The following is a 15,577-nucleotide window of genomic DNA, read 5'->3' as shown; positions in this document are numbered from 1 at the left end:
GTCCAATATCCAACAGCAAGCTAACCTCACCACGGTATTCTGGTATACAAGAAGCTTTGGTTAATTATATTGTGTGTGTGTGTGTGTGTGTGTGTGTAGCTGCTGATAGACATCAGGTCTCTGTCAGGCTGCTCTGATGAGGCCAAGGAGCTCTACCGCCTCCTGAGAAGACCCAATGTCCAGGTAGAGCACCTGTCTGTCTGTCTCTCTCTGTCTCTGTCTGTCTGTCTGTCTGTCTGTCTGTCTGTCTGTCTGTCTGTCTGTCTGTCTGTCTGTCTGTCTGTCTGTCTGTCTGTCTGTCTGTCTGTCTGTCTGTCTGTCTGTCTGTCTGTCTCTCTCTAACCTGTCTCACCCCTCTCCCTGGGGGCTCTAACCCTCTCTTACCCGTCTCACCCCTCTCCCTGGTGCTCTAACCCTCTTACCCGTCTCACCCCTCTCCCTGGTGCTCTAACCCTCTCTAACCTGTCTCACCCCTCTCCCTGGGGGCTCTAACCCTCTCTTACCCATCTCACCCCTCTCCCTGGTGCTCTAACCCTCTCTAACCCCCCCCCAGGCCTTGTTCTCGGCCCATGACTCGGTGGCCATGAGGGACTACGAGCCGGTGCTGCCCCCCATGCCCCAGGAGATCCTCCCCGACGAGGAGGCCACCCGGACCGTCTGCCTGGTCAAGAACAAGCAGCCACTGGTGAGGAGGTCCTCTCATAGGTCCTCAGGTGCTCTCATAGGTCATCAGGTCCTCTCATAGGTCCTCAGGTCCTCTCATAGGTCCTCAGGTCCTCTCATAGGTCCTCAGGTCCCCATGTAGGTCCTCAGGTCCTCTCATAGGTCCTCAGGTCCCTACGTAGGTCCTCAGGTCCTCTCATAGGTCCTCAGTTCCCCACGTAGGTCCTCAGGTCCTCTCATAGGTCCTCAGGTCCCCACGTAGGTCCTCAGGTCCTCTCATAGGTCCTCATGTCCTCTCGTAGGTCCTCAGGTCCTCTCATAGGTCCTCAAGTCCTCTCATAGGTCCTCAGGTCCTCTCATAGGTCCTCAGGTCCCCAAGTAGTTTGCCCTTTATAGTTTGTGTTTTAAAATATTTGAGTCTAGTTTTTATTTTATGTGGACATAAGCATTTTTTTTTATATTTACTATGCTTAAAGGAAGCAGGATTATTACCTAGTTTTAACTTTATTTTGTTTTTACACATGTGAAGATTTTATTTAAAGTCACGTTTGTCTTGTTATCTTTATTGTTGCTGTTGATCCAAAAGTGATCCAACCCGTGACTCAAAAACCGTGACCCGAGCCGAACCGTAGGTTTGGTGACCCGTTGCCCCCCTAGTGTGTACAGGTCGGATACACCGCCATTATCAGGCTAGACTCCATGACGGTCACGGTGGGCGTGGTGCCCACACTAGGGATTTGTCGTTTGGTGAGTGAGGATTAACCAAACCTTGATTCTTTAGGCCTCTAAGTGCGAGGAGGAGGAGATTGAGTAGTACCGTTGCTAGTAGTACTAGTATTACCGTATTGGTCCGAATATAAGACAGCCTTTTTTCCCCTCGAAATAGGTCCGAAAATGTCGGGTCGTCTTATATTTGGGGTCTAGTATTCAGAGTGCAGCTTCTCTTCTTCGCCTCTCCCTTTAAATGTCAATACACATTCGCGGCCCCAGGTGGCGCCAAAAATTGGTTCCGGGAAGAAGTAGTCCAGCGTCCTTCACAACCAGTCCGTTACTGGTGTTTAAAGATGGAAGGACAGGCTGACCATTTAGAGACAAGTGGGTCAGGTCAATCAACAACAGCGGAGGAGCTATGATGCCAATTTTAAAATAATGGTCGTCAATAAGGCACAGTCAAGTAACAACTGTCAAGCTGCCAAGAAGTTCGGGGTCACAGAGTGTAACGTAAGAAGATGGCGAGCACACAAACAACGTCTCAAAGATGCCAACAGTCAGCGCAAATCTGGTCTGCAAATCTTTTTTTCTAAATGTTTGTGTTGAAAACGGGGGGGTCGTCTTATAATTAGGGTTGTCTTATATTCGGACCGATATGGTATATCGTAGTATTCTCCTGTCACCTGTAGTATTACTCTACTAACGTTGCAGTTAAGTGTGTTTTTGGGTGTTTTTATGCGTTATCTTGCAGGTGCTCTGGCAAGATGTGTACAGAAATGTAATTTGATATTCATTCCAGTGGATGTGGAAGAAGGACTCACCAAGGTCCTGTGATGTTTTTATTAAACCTCGCTTTGAGTGACCGTGTGACCTGTCACTCCCCAGTGGGCGGGGCCCCGCCCCCCAGCGGCGGGGAGGACCCCCAACGGACCCCTGGGGGGGCCCCGGAGCACCCAGGGGGGCCTCACCCGGCCCGGGTCCCCCGGAGACCTGGACCCTCTCTCCCCCTCCCCCTCCTCCCCCCCCCTCCCCCCTCCTCCCCCCTCCTCCTCCCCCTCCCCCTCCCCCTCCCCCCCTCACCCTCATCCTCCCCCTCCTCCCCCCCCCCCCTCCTCCTCCCCCTCCCCCCCCCTCCTCCTCCTCCTCCTCCTCCCTACAGAGGGGCCCCCCCCCCACCCCGCCGCCCCCGTCGGGCCCCGCCCCCGCCCCGTCGCGGCTCCTCCCCCAACCCCTTCCTCCGTATCCGGATCCGGACCCCTGGGGACCCCCACAGGGTGCCCCGCGGCCCCCGGCGTCCCAGGGGCCTGGGGGGCCCTCCAGGGGCCGGGGGGACAGGCGAGGGGCCCCTGGTCCTGCTGGCCAACACCGTGGAGCGGCTGCAGCGGCTCCTGGACCCCCATCGCCACGACGACGAGCGCCCCGGGGGTCGCCACGACGACCGCTCCCTCCGCTCTCCTGGGGGAGCGCGCGCTCCTCCTGCTCCTCCTCTCTCCGTCGTCCCCTCTGTCGGGACGGGCTTCCTGTCCGGGCCCTGGCCCGGGAGGAGGAGCCAAGCCCAAACTCAGCCCTTCCTCTCCGGACCCCCTCTCCCCAACGACCTGGGTGCCACGGTAACGGACCTCCAGGCCCCAGACTCCCTCTGGACCCCACCGGAAACCAAGAAGAAGAAGAAAAAGAAGAAGGAGAAGAGGAAGATGACGGCACCCTGAACAAGAGAGCCGGCTCCGCCCCTTCCCTCTGGCCCGCCCCTTCAAGCACCGCCTCCTTCCTTCCAGCTCCGCCCCCTTCCCTCCGGCTCCGCCCCCTTCCTTCCCTCTCTTCGTCCCTTCCCTCCAGCTCCGTCCCCTTCCTTCCTTCTCTCCTCCCCTTCCTTCCGGCTCCGGCCCCTTCCCTCCGGCTCCGCCCCTTTCCCTCCGGCTCCGCCCCTTTCCCTCCGGCTCCGCCCCTTACAGAATCTACCGTTGCAGAACCGGCTGAAAGCCTCCCTGATGAACCTCCAATCAGGCACAGTGGTTATCCCGTTATATCTCTATCACTTTACAACGCCCGTTAATTAACCATTATCATCATAGATTTCATTATTTAATGAAAGGGTTGAATTAAGGGTTTATCCCTAACCCTAGTCCCTCTGCTATATGCTAATGCTTTTCATTAAATAATGTTTAATAGGTGAATGTTTATTAACGGTTCATTAATGTCCCCTCATTGAGTCACCGATCCATGGACTGATCCCATCGCCTCCAGTCAGTCCACCATTTGACCTCCTTTCACTCCACAGTTTCCCCGTCCTGACTTCAGCCCTCATGTGTTCCTAATGTCTTCATGAAGACTTTCAGTTTGTTGTTGTTGATGTTGTTCCTCATTCCAGACCACAGTGCGTCCTCCATGTGTCTGTCTTCATGTGTTCCTGAAGGTTCCCTCTGAGGAACCGTTGTGCGTGTTCCTCGTGTTCTCGTTAACGTTCTCTGGCGGCCCGTCTCTGAGTGGTTGACTCTGTGTGTGTCCGACCAATAGGGCGCCACCATCAAGAGGAACGAGATCACCGGGGAGATCTTTGTGGCGCGGGTGATCCACGGAGGACTGGCCGAGAGAAGCGGTATGTCTCTCTCTCTCTCTCTCTCTCTCTCGCTCTCTCTCTCGCTCTCGCTATGTCTGTCTCTTGCTCTCTCTCTCTCTCTGTCTCTCTCTCTGTCTCTGTCTCTGTCTCTCTCTGTCTCTGTCTCTCTGTCTCTGTCTCTGTCTCTCTCTCTCTCTCTCGCACGCGCGCTTTCGGTCTCTCTGTCTCTCCCTCTCTCTCGCCCTCTCTTTTGCTCTTGCTACAAATTTATCCTCTCAGTGAACAAATTGCTGCCTGTATTCCGACTAACTCATTCAGTCATTCACAACAAAGACACATTGTCATGCATACCTATCCAGAACCAACCACATAGAACCAACCACATAGGGGGTTAGAGAGGGTTAGAGCACCAGGGAGAGGGGTGAGATGGGTAAGAGAGGGTTAGAGCCCCCAGGGAGAGGGGTGAGACAGGTTAGAGAGGGTTAGAGCACCAGGGAGAGGGGTGAGACGGGTAAGAGGGTTAGAGCACCAGGGAGAGGGGTGAGACGGGTAAGAGAGGGTTAGAGCCCCCAGGGAGAGGGGTGAGACAGGTTAGAGAGAGAGAGAGAGACAGAGACAGACAGACAGACAGACAGACAGACAGACAGACAGACAGACAGACAGACAGACAGACAGACAGACAGACAGACAGACAGACAGACTGACAGACAGACAGACTGACAGATAGATCCTATCTACACCAACATTTATGTTCACATCGTGTGTGTGTGTGTGTGTGTGTGTGTGTGTGTGTGTGTGTTCAGGTCTTCTCCACGCTGGAGACCGGATCCTGGAGGTGAACGGGTTCGTTGTGGACGGCATGGAGCCGGAGCAGGTCATCCAGACCGTAGTGAGTCTCATCATCTAACCCTACCTAGGGCTGGGCGATAAACCGATTTTATCGATTAACTCGAGTGTGTAGCTCACGTCGACTTGTTTAAATGAAAATCGGTTTTCTCTTCAACATCCGCCAACGCTTCCCTCTCAGCTCCCGTAGTTCGGAATGGGCTCAGCCCTCCCCCCGCACAGAGCGCGCATTTACCAAAGTGATACACAAACATGGCAGCGAGTGTGACAAGTTGTTTACAACAATTTATTCATGTATAATCTATTTTGAGGTAAACATAATTCATTTGAAATATATCTGTGTGGTTTAATAATTCGTCGATCTGTTGGTAATTCGTCGATCTGTTGGTAATGCCTCGGGGCTCCAGTAGGGGGGTTGCGCTCCTCTTCCTCATTCAATACAGACGAGTGAAGGAAAGAGCTGCGTGTGTGTTTTTCTCATTCTTCTCCTGTTACTACTACCTTTTTTAAGGTAATTACCGTTTGCAAAACACTGTTTATTTATGAACACATGTTGAAAGTTTGAATGTTACTAATGACAAAGTTGGCACTTTATCATTAGTAATATTTTGTGTTTCCAGAAATATTTTATGTATTTTACATTTTATGTTATGTTACAGGTTTTTTTTTTAGGCCATATCGCCCAGCCCTAACCCTACCCCTATCGTCTAACCCTCGTTGACCAGTCCCTGAAGCAGTTTATCAGAAGCGTTTTGTTCTTCTTGTCTCCGGGCGGCGCAGCAGGCCCGGTCGCATGGGACCATCATGTTCAAGGTGGTCCCCATCACCGAGAGACCGGTCCACAGCCAGACCATGGTGGGACACGCACACACACGCTCACACTCACACACTCACACTAATGCAACTCACTCACTCACTCACTCACTCACTCACTCACTCACTCTCTCTCTCTCTCTCTCTCTCTCTCTCTCTCTCTCTCTCTCTCTCTCTCTCTCTCTCTCTCTCTCTCTCTCTCACTCACTCACTCACTCACTCACTCACTCACTCACTCACTCACTCACTCACTCACTCACTCACTCACTCACTCACTCACTCACTCAGCCACTCAGCCACTCAGCCACTCACTCAGCCACTCACTCAGCCACTCACTCAGCCACTCACTCAGCCACTGGCTTGACTCACAGTTCTCCTTCAGGTGTCACATAAATTCTGTTTTATAAAAGATTGACTGTAATTTACGGATATTGTATCGCTCTATTAACTGTTTCACTCAACTGATTAGGTTGAGAATTGTGTCACAGTTAATACTTCCTTTATTAGACTATGCGGATGTTGTATATCAACACGCATCAGAATCAAATTTGAAAGCATTAACTGTTGTTTTCAATAATATATGTAGATTTGTGCTGAGATGTCCTTTTACTACTCACCAGTGTGTAATGTATGACTCAGTGAACTTATTATCACCAAAAGCCAGAAGACAGTATCAGTGGTACCAGGTTATCTTTAAATGTGTTTACTCTGACTATCCTTCTAACTAAAAGAATATTTAATTCCATATAGACCCAGCTATCGATTGAGACACACTGAATATCCCTCCTTCACTGTGCCAAACATTTCCAAAGACAGTGGTCAACGTATCTTTAAATTTAAAGCCCCTTCAGATTGGAATAGCGGGCCTAGATCTTTAAGATCTATAACTTCTTTGCATTCATTCAAAACATCACTACTTACCTACTTGCAGGCAAACTGTTGCTGTAAATGTTTTCCTCATGTGTGACTGGGCTTATTTATTTATTTGATTATTATTTAGGTGTACATGCAAGTATGGGTGCAGGTGTGTTTTCAATATGCATACATGTGGGTATATATATATATATATATGGGTATGGGCTAAATGTTGTCATGCCTCTTTATACTGCAATTTGTTGTTTTTTTGTTTATTTCTTGTTTTTGAGCTAGTGTGAATGTCCATGTTTGTATTGTCTCTGTCCTATGTCTGGAGGAACCTCTCGAAAACGAGATGTTTCATCTCAAGGGGTTATCCTCCCAACAACTATAAACATTTCAAACAAACTCACTCGCTCACTCGCACATGCGCGCGCTAACCCTAAAGCTGACCTCTGACCTCTGACCCTGACCCTTCGCCCTCTGACCCTGACCCTCCTCCCTTTGACCCTGACCCTGACATCTGACCCTGACCCTGACCCTCCTCCCTCTGACCCTGACCCTTCCCCCTCTGACCGTGTCCCTCCTCCCTCTGACCATGACCCTTCCCCCTCTGACCCTAACCCTGCCCCTGACCCACTGACCTCTGACCCTCCTCCCTCTGACCCTGACCCTTCTCCCTCTGACCCCTGACCCTTCTCCCTCTGACCCTCTGACCCTGACCCTTCCCCCTCTGACCCTGACCCTCCTCCCTCTGACCTCTGACCTTGACCCTGCGCCCTCTGTCCCTCACCCCCTGACCCTGCCAGCTGTACATGCGGGCCATGGCGGACTACAGCCCCCAGCAGGATCCGTCCATCCCCTGTGCGGACGCAGGGATGGGCTTCCAGAGAGGAGACGTGCTGGAGGTGGTGGACCAGTCGGACGCCCTCTGGTGGCAGGCCAAGAAACTGCCCTCCACCGGGGGCTGCGCCGGGCTCGTGCCCTCCGCCAACCTGCTCAGACGGTGAGGGGGGGGGGGGGGGGGGGGGAGGGAGGGAGGGAGGGAGGGATGGGGGAGAGGTGCTCCCCTCCACTGGGGGCTGTGCCGGGCTGGTGCCCTCCGCCAACCTTCTCAGACGGTGAGGGGGGGGGGGGGGGGGGAGGGAGGGAGGGGGAGAGGGAGAACGTTATTGACCAATCAGGATGGAGAATTGAACTAGGCTGGGGTTTAAGTTGGTGAACAGGAAGTTGTTTGTGTCCCGACAGGAAGCAGAGAGAACACTGGTGGTCCCAGCCCTACCAGCTGCACTCCTGCACCCAGACCTGTGAGTATCATCTAACCCCTCATCTTATACTTAGTTATCACTTAACCCTTAGTTATCACCTAACCATAACCTGTGAGTATCTATCCCTCTCCTCTATCTCTTTGCACCTCAGTACCACTAATTACCTTGCAGTTTAATTTCAGAACGTTTTCACTCATCCACTGTGTAATTGCGGACACGCAATTTGTAAGGGAAGAGAGAGCATTAGGGTCGTCTGGAGCTACAGACAAGTACAATTGAGTATCGTCAGCATAGAAATGATAGTTAACTCCGTGATCACAGATGAGTTTTCCAAGTGACAGCATATACAAAGAAAACAATAAGGGTCCAAGAATGGGACCCTGAGGAACACCTGCCTGTGAGATAAGTGTGAAACCATGATAGGGCTGTGGCTGAAAGGCCGATCCACTTATTTAGGCGGTCTAGGAGTATGTTGTGATCGACCGTATCAAATGCGGCTGACAGATCAAGGAGTATGAGGATGGAAATGTTTTTATGATCCATATTCACTCTGAGGTCATTAACTACTTTAATGAGAGCTGTTTCAGTGCTGTGGCCTTTCCTAAAACCGGACTGGAATTTGTCACGAACATTGTTCTCATGTAAATACACATCTAATTGTTTTAAAACAACTTCTCCAAAATCTTGCCCAAAAAAGGCAGGTTTGATATAGGTCTGTAATTGTTCAGCACAGAAGGGTCAAGATTTTTTTTCTTCAGTATGGGCATGACTGAAGCTGTTTTGACTGGCGACTCCGGAAAATACCTGATTCCAGAGAGCAATGAACTATATCTAGTACATCATCCAGCAAACTGTCTAAAACATCTTTAAAAAAGGCAGTAGGGATGGCATCTCAAAAGATGAATAACAACCAAATTGTTGACGTTTACATTTGAATATATTAGAAAAAATAGCTGCCAGTCTTCCTCCTCGATTTCCTTCAGGTATCATGTGGATAAAAGAGTAGTTTGGTGAGGAAGCTTCAGCTAAAAGAGCGGCGCCATCTGGGCCAAGCCAGGTTTCTGTTACGAAAATGAAGTCCAGCTTTTCCTCCCGGATGAGATCGTTCATAGAGAAAGTCTTGTTTGTAAGTGCCCTAATATTAAAAAGAGCCCATTTAATTTTTTATTATGGCTGGATCTTTCTAAAGGGTCAAACAATTGAAGAGGGACATTAACTCTATAAGACTGTCTCCTTATAACACTCTTTGGCCTTGCTACTCTATTGGAGATTACATTCTTAATTGTGGCTATATTGCCATCAGATGTGCAGAGATGGAGTGTAGTGGAGAGTGTATGATGATGATGATGATGATGATGGAGATGATCCAAGCTGTTCAGCGGCATGTTGATTGTTCATGTGATATGGGACTGAGAAGTTTATGTTGCGTGAGAGGAGTCGCGATCCCCTAGTTATCGTCTAACCCATAATAAAACCCTTAGTTATCACCTGCACCCAGACCTGTAAGTATCATCTAACCCCTCATCTAATACTTAGTTATGGTCCATAATATGACCCTTAGTTATCACCTGCACCCAGACCTGTGAGTATCATCTAACCCCTCATATAACCCGTAGTCCTCATCCAACCCATCATATAACCCTTGGATATCATCGAACTCATCAGTTAGATCTTTTCATCTAACTCTCAAGGGCTGATTAGGGTTTCACGTTCACGCAACGCAATGACCATGCAGTCGTTAACCCTCTGTGCATGCTATTACTTCTAGAAGTCTACTACTAGTTTTGATTATGGTATGGATTCTAGAAACTTGAAAGCTGAATACGACTCAAACAATGTGCAGCAAAAACGGAAGATAGGCTGCTAGCTGCTCGTCGTTCTGGCCATCCTGGTCATTACATTTGAAGTCTATGATGACCAAATACAAAACGTCTCCACTTTTTACCGATTACAAGCGAGTAAAAATAAAGGTTACGGCTATTTTATTTTTTCATCCAACCCTTAATCATCATATAACCTTGGTTTAGATTCACCCTGTCATAATGCATTAACAACCTGACCCTGTTCAGATGAACTCTGTTCCTAACAAGAGGAAGTATAGAGTTATGTATTAAAGTGTTGAATGATGTGTCTCCTCCACGCTGCCTGCAGTGAGTACCGTGGAAGGTGAGGACTCTTACTGCTTCACATTTCCCCAGGAAACTAAACGCTCAAATATAGTGTGTCTGTGTGTGTGTGTGTGTGTGTGTGTGTGTGTGTGTGTGTGTGTGTGTGTGTGTGTGTGTGTGTGTGTGTGTGTGTGTGTGTGTGTGTGTGTGTGTATGTGCGCCCGTGCGCGCGCGCGTGTGTGTGTGTGTGTGCGCGCACGTGCGCGTGTGTGTGTGTGTGTGAGATCGCCTTACTGAACTATTTGTTATATTATTGTGTTTATTATGTTTTGTATAATGTACATGTATATATATATGTATATTATTTATATTTCATATAATGTGATTCAAATCCTACCGCTTCCAACAGAGGAGGACATGATGTCAATCGATGACAAGTGTGTGGAAGCAGGTGAGACATGCACACACAAACGCACACACATGCACACGCACACACACACACACACGTATCATATTTAATGAGGTTCTCTATCATTAATATGAGTTCCCATAGCCTGCCTATGGTCCCCCAGTGGCTAGAAATTGCGTTAGGTGTAAAACAAGCACTAGGTATCCTGGCTCTGTCTTTGAAAAATCAAAGCTCAGATGCTCAGATATAGATTTTTCCCCGTATGTCGTCATAAGGGGAAATGTTACCTCCCCTCTCTCTGCTTTACCCAATGAGCTACGACCCTGCGAGTTCCACATGTGTGTGTGTGAATACACACACTGTAACGCAAGTGCTGTACACTTCTTTGTTATTTGGATAACCGTTCTGCTGTTGGTGTTATGGCGCATAACACGTCGGGTTCTCTGACGTCTCTGGTATTTCCACCACGAGACTCGTAGTGGGGGGTTATCTCAGCCATGGTTGAGAAGGAATTGGGGGAAAGGACCTTTGGCTTTGACTCCCTGAAGTACATGAACCACGACATGGAGTAGAAAGGGATTATTGCCCGCCATTGTCTCCCTCCCGCTGCCGAGGCGGTGGTCCCTCGGCAGCGGGCAGCGAGGCTCCGGCGGGAGACAATCGCGGTCAACAATCAAGGGCAACAATACCTTCCTCCTCCATGTCACGGTTCAGTCTACTTCAGATTGATGTGGAAGTGGAAGAACCAGCGACGTCGGAGAACCCGACGATGTGTCGATTGAAATTCATAATATCCACACAGCTTTTGGCAATGATAATATATATTATATGATATAGATATCTATGTATAATATGAAATTATTTAGATATAGAGCTCCAGGACTCTCCTGTGTTATATATTCTAGATTCTAGTATTTTAGAATATTTACAGAACACGGCCAAAGGCTGTGTGCGCCTCGCCATTGTGATACATCCACTGTAAACAGAGCGCATGGTACCATGGCCTCAAGCTGCTCAGGGCCACACCCCCACCCTCCTCCTTGACCCGCCTCTCTCCTCCTCATTTGCATTAAAGCTACAGACCCCGAATATGCGCATTTTGGGAAAGCTCAATGTGCGACCGGCTCGTAGTGGCTGTAGCTCTGCACCACGGCTGAATTTCAAATACTGTGCTAGGGGCCCACTAATACCCATGTTAAAGCATCCATAAAGTAGCATGCCATGGGATCTTTATTAAAGTTGAACACTTTCTAAAGATCTTTCTCCTGTTTGTGTTTCAATGTTTAACAGATGAAGAAGCTTTTGATTCTGGTAGGTAAGTCTTTTTATTCAACTATTATTTAAGTATTCTTTAATTATTATTCAACAAAGAAAACACGTTTTGAAAAAAACGTACAAACACTTTAGCCGGTAAGGGTTTTCAATTGGACAATATTCACTGAAGAGATGATCCTAAACCTTTTGCATTTGTGTTAAATCCACTCTCAACTGTTTTGGATTCGGGTCTTAGAGTCTGTGCCAAGAATGTATTTTATTTTGAAAAGCTTGTCTCTACAAAGCATCCTTTCTGCATTCCCTCTCCCCCCTTCCTTTCTGCCATCTGATTGGTCCATCAGTGGAGCTACGAGAGGGTGAGAGCAACACTAACAACACCTGTCTTCACCTGTCAATCATAGTTATCAAACATAAATATCAAGCATGAATATTAATCATGATTATCAAACACAAATATCAAGCATGAATATTAATCATGATTATCAAACACAAATACAGGTAAAGAGAATTCATAAAAGGAAACTATTCAACTATTCAAAGTCAGAAAAACTCGTCCGTCTCTCTCTCTCTGCACACAAAAGTAGTTGTTGAGCGAGATTCTGATCTTTTGTCTCTCTCTCTGTCCTGGTGTCTGTCTTAACATGTCCTCTCTGTCCTGGTGTCTGTCTTAACATGTCCTCTCTGTCCTGGTGTCTGTCTTAACATGTCCTCTCTGTCCTGGTGTCTGTCTTAACATGTCCTCTCTGTCCTGGTGTCTGTCTTAACATGTCCTCTCTGTCCTGGTGTCTCTGTCTTAACATGTCCTCTCTGTCCTGGTGTCTGTCCTAACATGTTCTCTCTGTCCTGTCTGTCCCGTCCTCATCAGAGGAGGGTGAATTCAGCAGCAGCGGCGGCCTCTACATCGGTACGCCTCTCAGCCTGAACGTCAACATGTTGCATTATCATCGAGTGTCTTCATTAGCTTACGCCTAGACTGATGTCCAGACAGAGCCACAAGACTTCAGCCATGAGGAAGCACAGCAGGAGCAAACAGAATCATGCACTTTGACGTTTTCGATCAGCACCAAGCTAGCATCAGGCCAAATACAAGCTAATTCAAGCTACTGCAAGCCAATATGTTTCTTTAGTGTTTATCATGTCTGAGTAAAGAGGAGTTGTTTGCCCATGGGCCGCTCACCCCTCATCCTCCTTGCAGCGGGGTTCAGACGCAGCCTCCGTCAGTGCCGGCGTCGGTCCCACAGCACCACCCAGCCCTCCTGCTCCACCCGCTGCCCCGCCAGCACCGCCCTGAGCAGCCCCTACGAGGAGGTGGTGCGCTACCAGAGGGGCGCTGGGGAGACGCACCGCCTGGTGGCTCTGATCGGTACTGCACCCTTATAGAGGACGCACACACACACACACACACACACACACACACACGCACACGCACACGCACACACACACACCGCCCCCTGGTGCATTTACATTCAGGGCATTTGGCAGATGCTTTTATCCAAAGCGACTTACATTTGTCATAAGAAGTGAAACAATATATCGCTGTCAGTACAGTAAAGTTGTTCATAGAACCAAGTGCAAGTACTAACAATCGCTAGGCTTACCCATTCCCCGTGTACAGCAATGCTAGCAGCTACTGCAGATGCTACACAATTAAGTACTATAAATAAGTGCGTACATTAAGTGCCAGGACGTACAACATACAATGGTGGCCGGAAGGGGCTGGGTGTCTATGCAGAGTCGAGGTGAACTCTGAACAGGTGATTTTTGAGTCTTTTTTGCGTTAGCTGGTGAGCGACTCTGCGGTCCTGACAGCGGCAGGGAGCTCGGTCCACCACTGAGGTCCCAGACCAGAGGAGAGTTGTGGCTTTGGTGCGAGCGCTAACAGAGTGCACAAGAGCGCTTGGACAGAAAGAGGCGCCCCCGTTCCGTGTTCTAATGTGTTCTAGCGTGTTCTAATGCACACTACCAGGGTTGTATGTTAAAACCAACAGAGCTGGTAACCACGGCGACGACCCCTCTCCTCCGCAGGTGCGTCGGGGGCGGGAGTCAACGAGCTGAGGAGATGCCTGATCGCCTCAGACCCCGACCACTTCCAGGGAGCCACGCCCCGTAAGTCCTCTGACCTCTGACCCCTACCAGGGAGCCACACCCCCTCTGACCTCTGACCCCTACCAGGGAGCCACGCCCCCTCTGACCTCTGACCCCTACCAGGGAGCCACGCCCCGTAAGACTTCTGAACTCTGACCCCTACCAGGGAGCCACGCCCCATAAGACCTCTGACCTCTGACCCCTAGCAGGGAGCCACACCCCGTAAGACCTCTGACCTCTGACCCCTACCAGGGAGCCACGCCCCGTAAGACCTCTGACCTCCCCCCACCCCCCATCCCCCCCGAGGTGCTATGGGTCATACTTTGTATGAGCAGGGAATGGAACACGGCTCTACTGAGTGTTAACCAACACTCAGTAGAGCCGTGTTCTACTGAGTGTTGGTCAACACTCAGTAGAGCCGTGTTCTACTGAGTGTTGTCTACTGACCACCACTGCACCAGGGCTCTGACCAGGCTTTACTCTGAGGATACACTTACCTTTTATTCTGCTTCATTTAAGTATGCTTGATTCTGATTGGCTGGGAGGAGGGCATTAAGCCGGCAGGTTGCCCGCTGACTGGTCGGTTCTACTTGCTGCTGACTGAGCACAGCATCAGCAAATAGCAGATCAATACGCCGCTTGTATTTTTTGGAATACTCGATTCTGATTGGCTGCAGGGTGTCCATTAATCCCTGATATATGGACACCTGCTAAGTAGTTCCAGTCAAATTGTCTGTTCAGCCTTCAAAACGAGAGCTGGTAAATTGTGAAAAATGCATTAAACTGTAATCAGAAAATGCGGTTATATGCTATTGACCCATTAGTATCTGTGGTGTAAAGAATTTTAAATTTGTACACTTTATGTTGAAAGTATAGACCATCGCGATTCCCATTGAAACGAATGCGCGGTGATTATTCTTCAAAACGAGAGCTGGTCAATTGTGAAAAAATAATTAAATTGTAATCAGACACCGCGGTTATATGCAATCCACGTTAACTCTCTGGCTCATAGCTGAGTGGACTATTTACCTCCCGTTGCCAAGTCGTAGCTAAGGTTCGTCCTATTTACTGGAGGAGTGAACAATGTTTCCGTTGCATAAGAACCTTACGGGAGGGTAATGATTGTTCCAGGTATTAGTCAAACCCTCAGGTGTTACCAGGGAAACTAAATTATTGCTTGTGAAAAACGTAACAATTGGATTGTAAAGCGCATGAAAATATAAATGAATGGTCTTAATTTATTTTCTTTGGCAAGTGACCATGGTATAAGCGGGATAATGCCCTTCAAGGTGTCCAAAACATGTTTGATCGATCATAATTAAAGGGGTTTACTTTTTGAGGGAGATGAACTCAAGCAGGGTATACATTTAATAAGCAGGCAATAGGAATAAGAAAAAGCATAATTATTTAAGTATTTGAATTGTTTTATTATGTTGGCAAGCAAGAAGTAGAATAAATGGGATAATCACCTCGAGGCAGGGCAATAAACAGTTTGATATGCCCGGCTCGTGGAAGGTTACCGGTAAGCCGTCCACGAGCCAACTGTTTATTGCCCTGCCTCTCGGTGATTATCCCTTACATAATTCACATGAGACACAGACAGAAGATGCCTCCATTACAGTGAGTCAGGGGGACTTGAACTCCCGTCCCCACAGTGATTGCTATCTCATAGAATTGCAACTGCTTCATTAAACTGTGTCAAAAAACACTTCCTGATTTTTGACGACAATAAAACAAAGAGGAACGATAAGGACAGTGCAACGACGTTGTTAACCCTTATGACTTATTTGATAAAAAAACAACACTGTTAATCCTCATGTTTTATTTGATGAGGACTGATCAAAAACGACAATGTTACCCCTTGTGTGTTATTTTAGTGTGTGTGTGTGTGTGTGTGTGTGTGTGTGTGTGTGTGTGTGTGTGTGTGTGTGTGTGTGTGTGTGTGTGTGTGTGTGTGTGTGTGTGTGTGTGTGTGTGTGTGTGTGCG

The 15,577-nt window shown here is 48.6% G+C and overlaps 1 protein-coding gene across 2 annotated transcripts in view; it reads left to right on the top strand.

The window, feature by feature from the left end:
* mpp4b (MAGUK p55 scaffold protein 4b) overlaps positions 1 to 15,577 on the top strand; it is a 40,509-nt gene that overhangs the window by 20,477 nt on the left and 4,455 nt on the right. For both annotated transcript variants that reach the window (XM_060055485.1, XM_060055484.1), the window contains 14 exons: positions 100 to 183; positions 554 to 685; positions 3,889 to 3,970; positions 4,735 to 4,820; positions 5,558 to 5,632; positions 7,255 to 7,451; positions 7,694 to 7,752; positions 9,865 to 9,879; positions 10,231 to 10,272; positions 11,521 to 11,541; positions 11,847 to 11,861; positions 12,371 to 12,409; positions 12,701 to 12,868; positions 13,531 to 13,611. In XM_060055485.1, the coding sequence (XP_059911468.1) occupies positions 100 to 183; positions 554 to 685; positions 3,889 to 3,970; positions 4,735 to 4,820; positions 5,558 to 5,632; positions 7,255 to 7,451; positions 7,694 to 7,752; positions 9,865 to 9,879; positions 10,231 to 10,272; positions 11,521 to 11,541; positions 11,847 to 11,861; positions 12,371 to 12,409; positions 12,701 to 12,868; positions 13,531 to 13,611 (1,096 nt within the window). The remainder of the gene's footprint in view (positions 1 to 99; positions 184 to 553; positions 686 to 3,888; positions 3,971 to 4,734; positions 4,821 to 5,557; positions 5,633 to 7,254; positions 7,452 to 7,693; positions 7,753 to 9,864; positions 9,880 to 10,230; positions 10,273 to 11,520; positions 11,542 to 11,846; positions 11,862 to 12,370; positions 12,410 to 12,700; positions 12,869 to 13,530; positions 13,612 to 15,577) is intronic.

Source organism: Gadus macrocephalus, chromosome 7 (genome assembly GCF_031168955.1).
Source record: "Gadus macrocephalus chromosome 7, ASM3116895v1".
NCBI classification, from domain to species: domain Eukaryota; kingdom Metazoa; phylum Chordata; class Actinopteri; order Gadiformes; family Gadidae; genus Gadus; species Gadus macrocephalus.
Note: the sequence above shows the minus strand (reverse complement) of the source record. Positions and strands in the feature narration are given on the sequence as shown.